This window comes from Phyllobates terribilis, unplaced genomic scaffold (assembly GCF_046119375.1).
Source record: "Phyllobates terribilis strain yellow unplaced genomic scaffold, ASM4611937v1 Scaffold_8__6_contigs__length_399053987, whole genome shotgun sequence".
NCBI lineage: Eukaryota > Metazoa > Chordata > Amphibia > Anura > Dendrobatidae > Phyllobates > Phyllobates terribilis.
In genome coordinates this window covers 51,402,320-51,419,577 of record NW_027362768.1, presented here as the reverse complement: position 1 = coordinate 51,419,577, position 17,258 = coordinate 51,402,320, and the positions used below count along the sequence as shown (strand labels likewise).

General features: G+C 43.4%; 1 protein-coding gene across 7 annotated transcripts in view; it reads left to right on the top strand.

The window, feature by feature from the left end:
- Positions 1–17,258, top strand: part of IVNS1ABP (influenza virus NS1A binding protein) — a 44,722-nt gene that overhangs the window by 14,109 nt on the left and 13,355 nt on the right. For 5 of the 7 annotated variants that reach the window (XM_073642947.1, XM_073642946.1, XM_073642950.1 and 2 more), the window contains exons 2-6: positions 2,119–2,237; positions 6,909–7,034; positions 7,200–7,369; positions 9,317–9,392; positions 13,247–13,420. In XM_073642947.1, coding sequence (XP_073499048.1) covers positions 6,924–7,034; positions 7,200–7,369; positions 9,317–9,392; positions 13,247–13,420 — 531 coding nt within the window. In that variant the 5' untranslated portion in view covers positions 2,119–2,237; positions 6,909–6,923. The remainder of the gene's footprint in view (positions 1–2,118; positions 2,238–6,908; positions 7,035–7,199; positions 7,370–9,316; positions 9,393–13,246; positions 13,421–17,258) is intronic. The other 2 variants (XM_073642951.1, XM_073642952.1) reach the window with 1 other exon arrangement.

The window sequence follows — 17,258 nt, the reverse complement described above, 5'->3', positions numbered from 1 at the left end:
GTCCTATTCCTGATCTAAGGGTCTAGACTTTTAGCGGAGATGAATCTGTGCTACAATAAATTCATCACTTAAACATGAGCCATGTATGAGGGAGCCGGAGTCATGGAAATTGAGTCGGAGGTTTGGCTTACCGACTCCACAACCTTGGCTTGGGCAGTTCATATTGTCGTCTTCTAAGAAAACTGTTGCCTGCGCAGTAGCATCTGCCACTAGCCAATAGATGCTACTATGCATGCGCCGTGGCCATTTTGTTAGAAAAAAAATGTAGCTCGAGCTAAATGGCCGCGGCGCATGCACGGCAGCATCTATTGGCCAGCGGTAGCTGCTATTGGCCGTTTTGCTGGCGTTCAAAAAATTATTATTTTTTTTTTTTTTTTTTACAAGACCACAATATGAACTGCGCAAGCGCAGTTTTTAACATAGGAGGCAGGTGACTGACGGATCAGTGACCTGTCACTTAAGCCACAATGATCAGAAAGCAAATGCTAACCCCTGAGAGAATGCCATAACATAGTCATAATACAGTTGACAAATCACAAGGTAGGCATTTTACGGACTATCTCCATTAGATCAACGTCGTAGTTTATCCTCACCAATAAGAAAAGACGTGTCAAGAACAAGAAAAAAATATATATTTTATTAGATAATAAAAAACACACCTACAATACAAAGTGGCAAGGATAAACCATAGTGAACACCATAACAGGCACCACCAGGAGGCACACACAGATGCAGCAAAGACAAATATATACTATAAGGAATCCACCTCCAGGAGGATGGCTGTGAATCAATTAATAAATAACTAGTATCAGGATTAGTCAATGACTGTAATATATCCTAAAGTGCACTGTGCATGTAATAGTATCATAGACAATAGATGTCATGTGCACAACCATCTAACTAAAGGAGGGTCAATCAAGCATAAAGCTACAAGACAACTTACTTGTGTGTGCCAGCTGATGATGCCACTGCCCCTACGCACGTTTTGGCGTGCGTGCCGTCTATCTAATAAGCCACAATGATGAAGAGAATGCCAGAGCACTGGATAGAGCGCTCCCCACAGGCCGCCCTGGAGCACGAGCATATCATTATCTCCAAACTTCAAATAAAGGTTACACAAGAACCACAGGACGGATTTAATCAACTCTGGTATCATTTTAATCAGTGTAAAGGCGCCAACCTGACGCAGCCTGTAGTTTACCTAACAAAATCCTGATAACAGGTTCCCTTTAAAGAGAATGTCACCAGCTTTTTGCTACCTAATTTGAGAGCAGCATAATGTAGAGACAGATACCTGGATTCCAGTCATGTAACTTACTGGGCTGCTCGCTGTAGTTATGATAAAATCCCTGTTTTATCAGCAGGGGATAATCACTAGAGGACTAGTAAACCTGCTGCCATGTAGTCTTCCATACTCATGAGCTCTGTATAACGCTGCCCCCAAGTCTGACAGATTGTGTGCACACTGAATAGGCAGAAAGCTGCCAATGAATGATGTGGGTGGGTTAAACAGAGTTCAGCATTCAGAGAACTGCTACATCTGCAGCAGATAAGTGATTTTCTCAAAATTGCAAGGAACCCAGTAAGTGCCACATTGCTGGAATGAGGGCCTCGGCCCCTAGTTAATGCTGCTCTCAGATTACATAGAATTAACCTGATGAAAGATCCCCTTTAGTGAGGTTATTAAATGAAAAACTCTTGCCTATTAAAGGAATCCTTACAATAGGACAACTTGTGTCCAGGTCCCCGCTGAGTATCGCTGCTATCACCGGGGATTTCAGAAACTATGTTCATTCATGTGGGTTTTTGGTTTTCTTCTTTTTGTTTTATTTTTTAGACAACCACTCAAAAATTCCTAATATCATACTGGAAATGACCTTTACCAGTAATCCTATTAAGATACCCACAGCTTTAGAGTCATTCTAGCTCGTGGCCCAGGAGCATGTGCATGTAATTTTCCCATGACCTAATGTCTGCCCGCACTGTCGCCTTGTGGTAGGGAGCTGGCTCACTACTGCAGTGACTAATACTGCTTGTAGAATCCCGTAATTGCGGTGTTTGGGATTAACATGGCTCCAGCACATACGTTTACTTATGGGGAATTTCCTTTTTGTCTAGGTTCAACCTCTTCTACCTTTTTGAGACATTGAGCTTTGATACCCTCAGAGGAATGCATTTATGATTAATGTGTCCCAGAACTTAACTTCTACCCAGTTCTTTTCATCTATTCTTTAAAGGTAGGTGCTTCCATTATTTTTTATCTGTAAAACATCTACTGTTTTGTGCCAGTTTATTAATCAGGAGAAGCATATTAACATGGAATACTCTAGGATTTAGTATAATTTACAGGTTGCGTTCCCAGGTCATTCATTGCCTCAGACCTGATGGTGGCCTTCAGCAGTCTGTCAGCTGGACCGTTCACTGGTCATGTAGAAGAGTGAATTGGCGTGCACTCCTCCTTTTGGGTAATTCAAGTTGCTGGTGAAGTGGGATGAAACCCTGTCACTCGTAGATGGTGATTCACCGCACACTTTTTGAAATTGTAAACCATTTATTTCACATATAGCGAGTACGATATAAGCACTGATATAGAAAAGGTGCTGGAAAAATGCGACAAAAATAATTTTAACGTTTCGACCCTGTCAGGGTCTTAGTCATCGCTTTAAGTGGAGTGCGGATGAGCACTCCCACGCCTTCATCATGTGTGTCATCCACACTCCAGTTAAAGCGACAGTATGAATAAGACCCTGACAGGGTCGAAACGTTAATTTTTTGTCGCATTTTTCCTGCACCTTTTCAATATCCGTGCTTATGTTTCACTAGTCATGGCGTATATGCCAAGGATGTATTTTTTTATTTTGATATGGAGACGATATGGACGGGTTGCTTCTCCCAAAGGCCACAGTAATGCCCATCTGTGACACCTTTACGGATAAGTGTCGATCACCACCTCCTAACAGATAACTGTGCAGGTGCAAGTCTGCTTGACTGTAGTGCAGAACCAAACCCAAATGTCCTGGAGGTGGCAGGCCTTTTTCTCTGACTCCTTGAGACGACGGATGCATGGGACATGGATTTATCAAGTACCAGAGGTGTAATCCTAGTCATGTGGTGCCCCCTCATACTGCGTTTTATTTTCTATTGTCTGGATCCCAGCTGCATTAGAATAGATAATGCATGGGCTTGTCGCCCTTGTGCTTCTCATTATATACTGACTGGTTTTGGCAAGCATATTTTTGTTATTGTGGTCCAGAAAGCCCCTAGACTGCTGGGCATTTCCCAGCCATTCACTCTTTCAGTGAAGGATACTTATCCTGAGCAGTTTGCCAGTACTATACATTCTATAACTTCCTTGCTCCTAGTGCAGTGATAATGGGAGGGCAACCCCCAAAAAAGATGGATTGCTCTGTGAGAAATATAATCTTAAAGCGGTTGTCCACTACTAGGACAACCCCTTCTTAAACTAAATGTTCACCTCGATAAAATAAAAAAACCTATACTTGCATCCCATGTCGGCACCATTTCAGCGGTGTCGGCACTCGCGGTCCCGGGGCTGTGATGCTGTGGAATGACACGTGACCCTGGCGCCCAATTAGCGCTGGTGTCACTGTCCCTCGCCTTTTGACAAACTGAACATGAAGAGGAAGTCCGGGCTGCAGCTGTTGCCAGACTTCCTCTTCATGTTCAATTTGTCCAAAGGTAGGGCCAGTGATGCCAACGCTAATTGGGCGCCGGGCACCACATGTCATTCAATTGCATCACAGCCCACGGGACCGCGAGTGCCGACACCGCTGGAATGGAGCCAGCACTGGATGTGAGTATAGGTTTGTTGTTTTTTTTTTAATTTTATCGGGGCCGAACATTTAGTTTAAGAAGGTGTTGTCCTAGTCCAGACTATTTAGGTCTCAATCAGGCATGGTATAACAAAGTATCTGAATAAACACAACTATATACTGTACACAAAAAGAGCAGAGACAAGACATCATTTTGTTTTTTTACATGTCCATTTATTATGTAAATACTTTTATGCCCAAAGATGACAAAAATATTCTGAGACTGATACTTTTATTGGCTAACTAGAACAAAATATAGATTTACAAGCTTCCATAGCACAGAGGCTCCTTCTTCGGGCAGCTTTAGCAATGAATTAATAAGATAGGAGCACAACATTTAAGAGATACTGCAACACAACATTTATTCATGAGGTGGAAGAGGTGAAGCCAAGGAAATCCTATTAGGGATTTTGTTACAAATGGAGTTTCTTAGATACATGGAGTCCAGTCTGGTGGAGGTGTGAATTGTATCCAAGTCCTAAATCAAGGTGTTAAATTGAGTCCTATTTTCTTAGAATTAAACATCCTTATCAGTTTGAATTCTAAATTCTGTCGTCGTTAAAATTACCTTTAGTATTAAGACTTTTAAATCTGTCATACAGTGTCCAGGTCCAGTTCATTCTTCATTGTGTCTGTGTAGATTCATTCTTGTTTGCAGTTTTTGCATGGTTTCCTCAAATAGATACCTCCAGGGCACCTTGTACATTGTATCATGTACACCACTTTGGAGGATGTATATGAATAGACATCCATCTACTATATAATTGTCTTATCCTGTCCGTCCGTCTGCCCGTCTGTCTTGGAAATCCCGCGTCGCTCATTGGTCCGGCAGCGGCCAATCAGCGCCGTGGGATTTCTGAAAAAAGATGGCAGCCGTTAGCGGCTCATCTGGCGGACGGAGGTTAACGTCGGAAGATCAGCGGCTTGGCCCGCTGATGTCCTGACAGCAAGTGTGAACGGAGGACCGGGGAGCGGCGCCGCCGGTCGGGATGCTTCTGCTGCGAGCAGCCGCTCATCTCCCGGCTTCTTTCAGCAGAAGGAGCCGCACAGGCAGCGCCGGTCCTCTCTAATACGGAGCCGCACAAGCAGCGCCGCTCCCGCGCCCACACTAATACGACGCTGATTGGTCGCGGTGGCCGGCCGTGACCAATCAGTGAGATGGGCGGCAAATTTAAACGCCGCTCTGCTGATTGATCGCGGCCGGCCACCGCGACCAATGAGCGAGATGGGCGTCAAATTTAAACGCCGCTGTGCTGATTGGTCGCGGTGGCTGGCTACCGCGACCAATGAGCGAGATGGGCGGCAAATTTAAACGTCGCTCTGCTGATTAATCGCGGCCAGCCACCGCGACCAATGAGCGAGATGGGCGGCAAATTTAAACGCCGCTCTGCTGATTGATCGCGGCCGGCCACCGCGACCAATGAGCGAGATGGGCGGCAAATTTAAACGCCGCTGTGCTGATTGGTCGCGGTGGCTGGCTACCGCGACCAATGAGCGAGATGGGCGGCAAATTTAAACGTCGCTCTGCTGATTAATCGCGGCCAGCCACCGCGACCAATCACCGATATCGGCGGCAAATTTAAACACCGCTCTGCTGATTGGTCGCAGCCGTCGGCGACCGCTACCAATCAGCGATTTTGTCGCCAAATTTAAACACCGCACTGCTCATTGGTCCCGGCCGCCTGCCGGCCGAGACCAATCAGCGAGATTGCTGCCAAATTTAAACAACGCTCTGTTGATTGGTCGATTTTATCGCCAAATTGAAACAAGCTCTCCAGTCCTCACTAACACAGTTTGCTGATTGGTCGCGACCGCCACCCGTGACCAATCACTGATATTGCCGCCAAATTTAAACACCGTTTTGCTGATTAGTCGCGGTTGCCGGCCGCGACCAATCAGCAATTTTGGTGCCAAATTTAAACAACGTTCTGCTGATTGCGCCCGGTCGGCCGCATACATATTCTAGAATACCCGATGCGTTAGAATCGGGCCACCATCTAGTGATCTTATAGTCCTGATTTGTGTTAGGTATGCAGACTGTATTTGTGGGTAATATATGGGTACAAGTTTTGCATTTTTTGTTTTCACATGGGAATGTGCCCGTCACTGATGGTGATGAGAAGACACTTCTGACAAGGAGATTCCTTAAGTTAGGGGGCTGTTTGTAGGAGATAAGTGGTAGTTCTGGGAATATTTCTTTCAGTCTGTGGTCCCTGTGGAATATGGGTTGGAAATCGGCACCAATTTTTCTTAGCATGTTCATGTGGGGGTTATATGTGACCACAAGAGGCGCCCTGTTGTTGTCCTCTCTCTCTGTCTGTAATCCAGGAGGCTGCTGCTTGGGATTCTTGTAGCTTTGTGGATCTGTACATTTATTACCAGTAGATGGTAACCTTATTGTAGGAATGAATTCCTCAGTGATAGCAGCTGTAGTTTTCTGTCCTTTACTGTCCTTCCTTTGGTAACATGTTATACCAACAGTGTATGGGCAGCGCCATGGGAAGCAAAATGTCTCCACAATATGCTAACCTATTTATGGCTTACATCTGGCCAAAGTTGAAAACCAGTGATCAATAGAGGTGCCGGTTAAACTCCCACCGATCTGATAATGATGACCTAACCCAAAGAAAGGTCATTAACCATAAGGCTGGACAACTCCTTTTAAAGTGCACCTGTCAGCAGGATTGTGCTCAGTAAACTACATACACTGTCAGGTGGGCGCCATTACACTGATTAATATGATACCTTGGTTGATGAAATCCGTCCTGTGGTTCTTGTGTAAGCTTTACTTTCAGTTTGGAGTTAATGATATGCTTGTGCTCTGGGGCGGCTTGTGGAGGGGCGCTCTATCTGGTTCTCTGCTTACATATTCAGCTATATGCTCTTATGACAGCTCTCTGTGCCTTCACTGACCTGCCTCCTATTTTACCTAGCTCCGCACTAATAGATGCATTATGCATTCGAAGCCTTTGACATCAGGCTTTTTTTTCTCTTCCTCTGTGTTACTTTCTCAATGGTTACACTAGGAATTTTATTGTGTATACAGTGAATTGTCATTGCACATCTGTTTCACAGCCCCAGACTGAAAAAATGGTTCCAAACGGCTATCTCAGTTTTGAGGATGAGCAGTTTATAGAATCATCTGTAGCCAAACTGAATGCCTTACGGAAAAGTGGACAATTTTGCGATGTGAAGCTCCAGGTATTTTTCTATATACTATATTACAAGACATCTAGCGTGCGGTTTATGTAACTTGTAGCACCCTGCCATTTTGTATAATGCTCATGCCTCTGGTTTTAGGCCGCAGTGTCATTTAATGTGCAATCCCTATGATCACGCTTTGCTTACTTCTTTGTCCATTTCCAGGTTTGTGGGCATGAGATGCTGGCACACAGAGCGGTTCTTGCTTGCTGTAGTCCCTTTTTGTTTGAAATCTTCAATAATGACAGCGAGACGCATGGAATGTCTCATGTAAAACTTGATGATTTGAACCCAGAGGCGGTGGAGGTGTTGTTAAATTATGCATACACTTCACAGTAAGTATGCCCGTAACAAGGCTTTATAAAGAAATGACATTCCTCCAACTTCTTGTTTAGTTTTATTCCTGTTATATTGTCACATTGAGCCTCAAGTCATCCATAACGACTCAATGGCCTAATGATGGATATATCAGCATCTTGGTGAAACATGGCAAAATAATTACTTTTAATCTGTGTAATAAATGTCCTAACATTTCGCAACAGACCTGCTGATAAATGTCTTATTAGATGCTGTGCCCTCTTGTCCAGTCCTTGAAGCTCAGAATCTCGCCAGTTTATTGGTCGGTCTGCTGAGCTATACTGATCTTGATTAGTCAGAACTAGAGAGAAGCGAATCCGAACTGTAAATTCCTGGGTTTGTACCGTACACTAGGTGTCCGGTGCTGAACTCCGAACATGGACTTCTCCCGGAAATCCGATTGTGTTCGCAGTTCGATGGCAAGGTCCGGGAGGAGAGAGATTGATTCTGTGGGGGTAATCTGCTTCCTTTGGCAGCCCCCTAGCACTTACGGCAATCATTTTACAAAACCAAAGTCCTGGTCCACATTCATTTTTATGGGGTTTGGGTTCCCGAACTTTGGACTTAAAGTTCGGTCAAACCCGATTGTCCACAAGTCCCTTCATCTCTAGTCAGAACCATCCGTGCAGCTCCAACCTTTGGACTCATTCAGACAAAAGCGCCGGACACTTGTATAACCTTTTCTTGTCCTATAGCCCCATTTTCATCTTGAGCAATTACCTCAATAAAACTTAAGGGGTATTACCACCAGAGCCCTTCATGACTTGTTGAAAGTATATGCCATAAAAGTCTCATGGGTGACTGTTCCATTTCCAGGTGTCCCACCTATCAGGATTATGGTGGTCTCCTTCTCCCCTGCTTGCATGCCACATAGCAAAATATCATGCATGAAGCTCTCTCCATTGGAGTTAGTAAAACAGAAATGTTTCACTACTACAGTATAAACTACAGTGAACATGCATGAGAGCAGCTAACTCTTCTGCTAGTTTCTAGAGTGCCATATAGGCCAGATGTCCCTTATTCGGCCCATACACGGGGGCTCCGGAGATGGTCACACAGTACACCATTAGTACCTGCTCTCAGCCATGCGCCACTCCGCTTGTCTCTGACTTGGAAAATGCATCTCTTTGACCACTTGAAAAGGCTACTGAAAAATGTCAGAAAAGGCACACTAGAAAGATAACATTTCCTGAATGTCGTCTGCACATAGTTTATAATATACTAACTTTAATAAAATTTCAAATACTGCTGACAGATTTACACTAAAAACATATTTATTTTTTAAATGGGTTTTCCCACAAACGTTGATTTTAATCAATAGATCTTGGAATAATAATAACTTCCACAATTGAATGTATTTAAATAAAACACTCCTGTGCTTATAAATGTGCCCCTGCTGTGTACTGTGTAATGGCTGTGTCTGACCGTACAGGAACATGGGCTGATCCTGGGCAGGGAAGGGGAGCAAAAGACAGTATACAGATATTACAGCACAGGATTGCAACTGATTCTTTCTTTGAAGTAAAACATTATTTAAAAAAAGGCAGAGAAATGTTTTTCCTCACAAAAAGAATCAGCTGTGCTGTCCTGTCTGTATACTCTTTTGCTTCCTCCCCTGCCCAGGAGCTGTGGTATGATTAGACCATGTTCCGTACATGGTCAGACACGGCCGTTACACAGGGGCACATTTATAAGATTATCTCAGTACAGGGACATTTTATATAATCACATCCAATTGTGGAACTTATTATTATTCAAAGATCTATTGATTAAAATGAACTTTTGTTCATGGGAAAACCCCTTTAAGTGACAACTACTACTGAAATTCCTAGTGATTTATAGCATTGTGTGTGTTTTGTAACTAAATGGCTAATATTTATACCACTAATCATGGAATCGTCATTAACTTCTGCATGTTTTTTCAGACTTAAAGCTGAAACAGATCTGGTAAAAGATGTTTATTCAGCTGCCAAAAAACTTAAGGTTGACCGTGTGAAACAGGTAAAGCTATTATCGGTGCTCACAACTTTGGTGTCTCCACTTGGTTACCTCAAATTTCACTTCCCGCTTAATGATTCTAGACTTTTGCATCTCAGTGTTGCAATGTGCTAGAGCGAATGAGTGCCTCCAATGGTGGCTCAGTGGTTAGCACTGTAGCCTTAAGGCCCCGTCACACTTAGCGACGCTGCAGCGATCCCGACAACGATACGACCTGTCAGGGATCGTTGCTGCGTCACTATGTGGTCGCTGGTGAGCGGTCAAACAGGCAGGCTCACCAACGATCAGGGGAGCAGCGACATCGTGGAAAGAATCTTTCCACGATGTCCTGCTCCTGGTTACCAGCCTGCTGAAGCAGGAGCTGGCTGGTAACCATGATAAACAGCGGGTTACTAGGGGCACACGCGCACCTAGTAACCCACTGTTTATCATGGTTACCACTCTGCTATGGTGAGCGGGAGGTTACCGCTCACCGTAGCAGAGTGGTAGCCATGATAAACAGCGGGTTACTAAGTGCGCGTGCGCCCCTAGTAGCCCGCTGTTTATCATGGTTACCAACCTGATCGCTGCTCCCGCTGGTCACACACAGCGATGTGTGCTGACCAGCGGGAGGGCAACGACCAAAAAAAGGTCCAGGACATTCTGCAGCGATCAGCGACCTCACAGCAGGGGCCTGATCGCTGCAAAGTGTCACACATAGCCACATCGCTGGTGAGGTCGCTGTTGCGTCACCAAAACCTTGACTCGGCAGCGATCTCGCTAGCGATTTCGCTATGTGAGACCGGGGCTTTACAGCTCTGGGGTCCTGGGTTCAAATCCCACCAAGGACAACATCTGCAATGAGTTTGTATGGTTTCTTCTGGGTACTCCGGTTTCCTGCCACGCTCTAAAGACTTAATAATAGGGAATCTAGATTGCGAGCCCCAAAGGGAACAGGGATGATGTCTGTAAATGCTGTGGAATTAATAGCACTATATAAGTGAATAAAATAAATAAATGCTACTGTCTTTCTTGGTGGGGCTTAAAGTGCCTTAAAGTATTCATACCCTATTAACTTTTTGCACATGTTTTCACGTTACATCCACAATCTTTAATGTATTTTATTGGGCTTTTATGTGATACAAGTATTTGTGATGTGTAAATGAAATAATACATGGATTTCTAATCATTTTAAAAATTGTGAAATGCATTTGTATTTAGCCTCCCTGAGGCAATACTTTGTAGCAGGCCTGTGGAGTTGGTAAGACAAACCTCCGCCTCCTCAATTTCCCTGACTCCGGACTTCACAGCACTGCTTCACTACTCAGCATGTACATAAAGTGCAGCACAGATTCATCTCAACTAAAAGCCTAGATCCTTAGATCAGGAACAGAACAGATATCTATAGGACATTTCATAACTTTCCCAAATTCTTATGAAAACATTTACAGCACATACTGCATTGTACTACTGTACCCAATTTATTACATATTTTCAGAGTCTGTTCATTTTTACCAACTCCACCAAAATGGTCACAGACTGACTCCACATCCTTGCTTTGTAGAACCATCTTTCGCTTCAATTACCCCAAAAGACTTGCAGCAGTATGTGTCTACCAGCTTTGTACATCTAGAGACTGAAATATTTGCCCATTCCTCTTTTGCAAACTAGCTCTAGCTCAGTGAGATTGTATGGATAGCGTCTGTGAATGGAAATTTTCAAGTCTTTCCTAACATTCTCAATGGGATTTGGGTCTGGACTTTGGGCCATTCACACACACGAATATGCTATGATCTAAACCATCCATTGTAGCTCTGGCAGTATGTTCAGGGTCATTGTCCTGCTGGCAGGTGAACCTACACCCCACGCTCGTCTTTTGAAGCCTTTATGGATTTCCTCCAGGATTGCCCTGTATTTAGCTCCATCCATTTCCACATCAACTATGACCACCTTCCCTGTCCTTGCTGAAGAAAATCATCCCCACAGCATGCTGCGGTTACCACCATGTTTGATGGTGGAGATAGTGTTTTCATGGTGATGTGCAGTGTACTTTTTCTGCCACACATGGCGTTTTGCATTTAGCCTAAAAAGTTCTACTTTAGTCTCACCAGAGCACCTTCTTCCACATGCTAGCTGTGTCCGATACATGGCTTTTTGCAAACTGGAACAGGCTTGCTTTCAAAAATGTCTGTCTTCTTTCCACTCTTCCATAAAGAATTGTGGAATGTATCACTAAGGCCACATGCACATGTTCAGTATTTGGTGACTTTTTTACATCAGTATTAGTAAGCCAAAACCAGGAGTGGGTGATAAATACAGAAGTGGTGACGTGTTTCTATTATACTTTTCCTCTGATTGTTTCACTCCTGGTTTTGCCTTGTAGATACTGAAGTAAAAACTCACCAAAAACTCAACATGTACATGTGGCCTCATTTGTGTCTCACCTGAGCTGTGGATCTCTGCTGCTCTTCCAGAGTGACCATAGGCCTCTTGGCTGCTTCTCCAATTAGTGCTCTCAATGCTTGGCATGTCGGTTTAGGTGGATGGCCATGTCTTGCTAGGTTTACAGTTGTGCCATGCTCCTATTTTTGGTTGATTGAACAGTGCCCTGTGAGATGTTCAGAGCTTGGGCTATATTTTATAACCTAACCCTGCTTTATTCTTCACCACAACTTTATCGCTGACCTATCTGATTGTCTGGTATGTTCCTTGGTTTCCATGATGCGGTTTGATCCTTAATAGTGTTGAGCGAGTATGTTCTGTTAACCCTTTCAGCGAGTATGCTTGGGCCGAGCTCCGAGTATTTATAGCTGCTCGGTGCTATGTTTGAATCGCTCCCGTGTGCATGATTTGCAACTGTTTGACAGTTTGCTAACATGTGAGGAAAATAAAGCTGTCAAACAGTTGCAAATCATGCACACGGGAGCGATTCAAACATAGCACCTAGCAGCTATAAATACTCGGCCCCAGCATACTCGGACAGAACATACTCGCTCAACCCTAATCCTTAACATCTCAAATAAACCTCTAAGGCCTTTACAGTACAACTGTAGTTATACTGAGAATAAATTACACAGGTGCACTCAATTTACTAATTATCTGACTTCTGGAGGCAATTGGTCACTCAAGATTTTATTTAGGGGTATCATGCTACAAGCAGGGCTGTGGAGTCTGAATCGGAATCTGAGTCGGTATGAAATGGACCAACTCCAACTTCTAAAATAATAAATTGGGTACAGTAGTTCAATGCAGTTTGTGGGGAATATTTTTTTCATAAGAATTTGGGAAAGTTATGAAATGTCCTATTCCTGATCTAAGGGTCTAGACTTTTAGCGGAGATGAATCTGTGGTACGGTAAATTTATCACTTAAACATGAGCCATGTATGAGGGAGTCGTGGAAATTGAGGAGTCTGAGGTTTTGCTTACCGACTCCACAGCCGTGGCTACAAGGGGCTGAATACAAATCCAGGTCACAATTTTCAGAGTTATATTTTTAAAATAATTAGAAAACCATGTATCATTTCCTTTATTCTTCACAAATACTTGCTACTTTGGGTGTGCTGTGAAAAAAATATGGAAAAGTTCACAGGGTATGAATACTTTTTCAAAAAAAACTGTAGAGTTGCTGTGCAGGGAGACAATGTTGCAGATCATGCTGACATTATTTCTTCAACAATGGCACTCTGTCTCACCATTGTCTAATGTAAATGTTGGACTAAAGATGTGAAATGACAGCATTATTGGATCCCCTTTAATGGATTGACTGTCAACTTGAAATAACATTGAAAAAATATCATAATCTTCTCCGCACTTTTGGCAACCTCAAGTGAAAATATGTACTAAAAAGTTAAATATAAGATTGTTTCTTTTCCAATAGGTTTGTGGAGATTATTTAATATCCAAAATGGATATGCCCAGCTGTATATCTTACCGCAACTTTGTGAACTCCATGGGAGACTGGCGCCTGCTGAGTAAAATTGACTCTTATATTCAGGAGCATCTTCTTGAAATATCTGAACAAGACGATTTTCTTAAACTTCCGCGTCTTAAGGTGAGTTTAGATTTGTGAATGTTACGTTTAGTCTTGAAGAGGATCTTGTTGAGCTTTAGCTTTCCTGGTTATTTTAAAGCACTTGGAACCACTATAGCTAATAATATAGTTCCAGCATGGTTAACTGGGGAAGGGGCTTACAAAAATGTGTTTTTCAGGTTAGTAGAAATTGGCTTATCAACAAATACCAGCTAAAATTTAAACTTTATTAAAATTCTTAAAAATACCCAGTACAGACAAAATATTCAGTGCCCAACCAAGCACAGTATAACCAAAATGGCTAAGAGAAAATGCCATATGTAAGAGAACAATATCAGTCATCTATATTAGAGTAAAACATAAATATAGTACAGACCAAAAGTTTGGACACACCTCATTTAAAGATTTTTCTGTATTATGAAAATTGTACATTCACACTGAAGGCATCAAAACTATGAATTAACACATGTGGAATTATATACTTAACAAAAAAGTGTGAAACAACTGAAAATATGTCTTATATTCTAGGTTCTTCAAAGTAGCCACCTTTTGCTTTGATGACTCCTTTGCACACTCTTGGCATTCTCTTGATGAGCTTCAAGAGGTAGTCACCGGAAATGGTCTTCCAACAATCTGGACGGCGTTCCCAGAGATGCTTAGCACGTGCTGGCCCTTTTGCCTTCACTCTGCGGTCCAGCTCACCCCAAACCATCTCGATTGGGTTCAGGTCTGGTGACTGTGGAGGCCAGGTCATCTCGCTTAGCACCCCATCACCCTCCTTCTTGGTCAAATAGCCCTTAAACAGCCTGGAGGTGTGTTTGGGGGTCATTGTCCTGTTGAAAAATAAATGATGGTCCAACTAAACGCAAACCGGATGGAATAGCATGCCGCTGCAAGATGCTGTGGTAGCCATGCTGGTTCAGTATGCCTTCAATTTTGAATAAATCCCCAACAGTGTCACCAGCAATGCACCCCCACACCATCACACCCCCTCCTCCATGCTTCACGGTGGGAACCAGGCATGTAGAGTCAATCCGTTTACCTTTTCTGCGTCGCACAAAGACACGGTGGTTGGAACCAAAGATCTCAAATTTGGACTCATCAGACCAAAGCACAGATTTCCACTGGTCTAATATCCATTCCTTGTGTTCTTTAGCCCAAACAAGTCTCTTCTGCTTGTTGCCTGTCCTTAGCAGTGGTTTCCTAGCAGTTATTTTACCATGAAGGCCTGCTGCACAAAGTCTCCTTTTAACAGTTGTTGTAGAGATGTGTCTGCTGCTAGAACTCTGTGTGGCATTGACCTGGTCTCTAATCTGAGCTGCTGTTAAACTGCGATTTCTGAGGCTGGTGACTTGGATAAACTTATCCTCAGAAGCAGAGGTGACTCTTGGTCTTCCTTTCCTGGGGCGGTCCTCATGTGAGCCAGTTTCTTTGTAGCGCTTGATGGTTTTTGCAACTGCACTTGGGGACAATTTCAAAGTTTTCCCAATTTTTCGCACTGACTGACCTTCATTTCTTAAAGTCATGTTGGCCACTCTCTTTTCTTTACTTAGCTGCTTTTTTCTTGCCATAATACAAATTCTAACAGTTGGTTCAGTAGGACTATCAGCTGTGTATCCACCTGACTTCTGCACAACACAACTGATGGTCCCAACCCCATTTATAAGGCAAGAAATCCCACTTATTAAACCTGACAGGGCACACCTGTGAAGTGAAAACCATTTCCGGTGACTACCTCTTGAAGCTCATCAAGAGAATGCCAAGAGTGTGCAAAGCAATCATCAAAGCAAAAGGTGGCTACTTTGAAGAACCTAGAATATAAGACATATTTTCAGTTGTTTCACACTTTTTTGTTAAGTATATAATTCCACATGTGTTAATTCATAGTATTGATGCCTTCAATGTGAATGCACAATTTTCATAGTCATGAAAATAAAGAAAAATCTTTAAATGAGGTGTGTCCAAACTTTTGGTCTGTACGATATATATAGATATATAGATATTATTCAAAAAAATATGTATAAACTAAAAAAATCTGGCCGTGTTCTGTGAACAAGCAAATGGAGCAGAAAAATGGAGTACTGCTTGTTTCTGGAGTACACTGTGACCAGCATAGGGTCACCAGGTCTTATATAGACTTGATGACTCTGTGGCCAGCCAGTCACTGTAATGCTACAACCATCATGGCTACGGCATTACAGTGAGTGGCAGACAATCCCTGCATGTTAATTGGCTCTCTAAAGAGTGCCAAACATGCTGGGAGGAGACTCGAGCTCCTGCCTGAGCATCCTGGAGATGCTTGGGCGAGTACCGAGCAGTGACAAGCATGCTCGCTCATCACTATTGTTCACCCTTATACACAAGACAGAATATATGTAAAGATACCAGATATGTTTTTGTGGATAACTGGGGAGACAGATTTAGATATACTGCTTATTTCTAGCCCCTCTCATGCCTAGCAAACCGCAAGACAGCCTCGGACATAACTAACACAGAAAGTTGCAGGGCGAACAGAGGAAAGAACTGCTCCTTATCTGCTGCCTCCATTTGAATGAAAAGCGGCCTCAACGCGTTTCCCCTCCCTTATGTAGTTCTTCAGGAGGCTCATGGAACAGTGTCAGAGACTTGACATCTGTAATGTGCTCAGGTCTGAGTGTATGATGCTTTTGGAACATTTAAATACCCCACCCATTGATAATTAGTATCAATGGGAGGGCATAGAAGAAAAATAAGGTCCACCTGTTAATCACTATCCACTGTGTCTCATAGACGTATAATGCGCATGTCAAGCAGTTAAACGCTAGAGGTATTTACAAGCATGGGTGCATGTGATTGTTTAATTACCTCCACGCGTCACTACGTAGCTCAGGTTGCGCTGATGTCCTCGATCTCCACAAGGCACCACTAGACCACGCAAGCGTGTAGTCCATTACCTGGCACATCACTGTGTGGTCCGTGTTGTGCAGGCGTCCTAAATTCCCAGGAGACGCGGTTGGACTGCGCATTGTCTAGTTAATTACCCGGCCGCGTCGTTACATGACACAATTATGCAGGCGCCCAAAGTCCCAGAAAGAACAGTTTCTTTGTGCATGCGTTCATTTCTCTGTCTAGTGACGTTACCCCTGGGCACTGGTGGCGCAGGCATCCAACAACACTGACAGATTACATTCATCAGTGCATGCATGATCTCATTATAGTGGACAGCACAGACATCAATTACTAACCAGGTTTGTACAGGTGTAAAATAAATCATGGAGGTATATGGTGATTATGGATGAAAAAAATCACCATCACTCCAGCAAGCTTAGCTGGTAGTAACTGGGGAAAGATTATGCTTGGGGGAGGCGATCATCATGTCATTTATTATATGCACTTTATAGCAAGAAAAGAGAACCTTCTTAATAAGTGTATCCATGTTGTAGTCCACATAGGAGCATACATCCAGGCTCCGCCACATCACAGGGACTTTCTCTCTTACGGCCCTATACAGAATCATCTGACCAGGACAAGAGGATGCGGTCTGCTTTGTGTCCATGGCGTTCAGCCTTCTATAATGGAGAGCATTCTGCAGCAGTTCATTGCCTCGCTGATCTGTAAGATGAGTTCACGCAGGGAGCTGAATGCAATTCTTAATAGGGCACATTGCTGGAGCTGAGAAGGAAACCCCCTAGCACTGCTCTGCAGGGAAGGCTTACAAGGGGTTACACCAATTTTGGTGCCCTGTCATTCTCAGGATTGGTAGAGGTCCTAGAGGTTGTAATCTGACTGATCATAGGGTTGGCTTACCCTAATAATACAAGATGGGAATATCTCTATTCTGGTTGGTTGTGCTCTCGATAGCGACGTTTCTCTACATGCA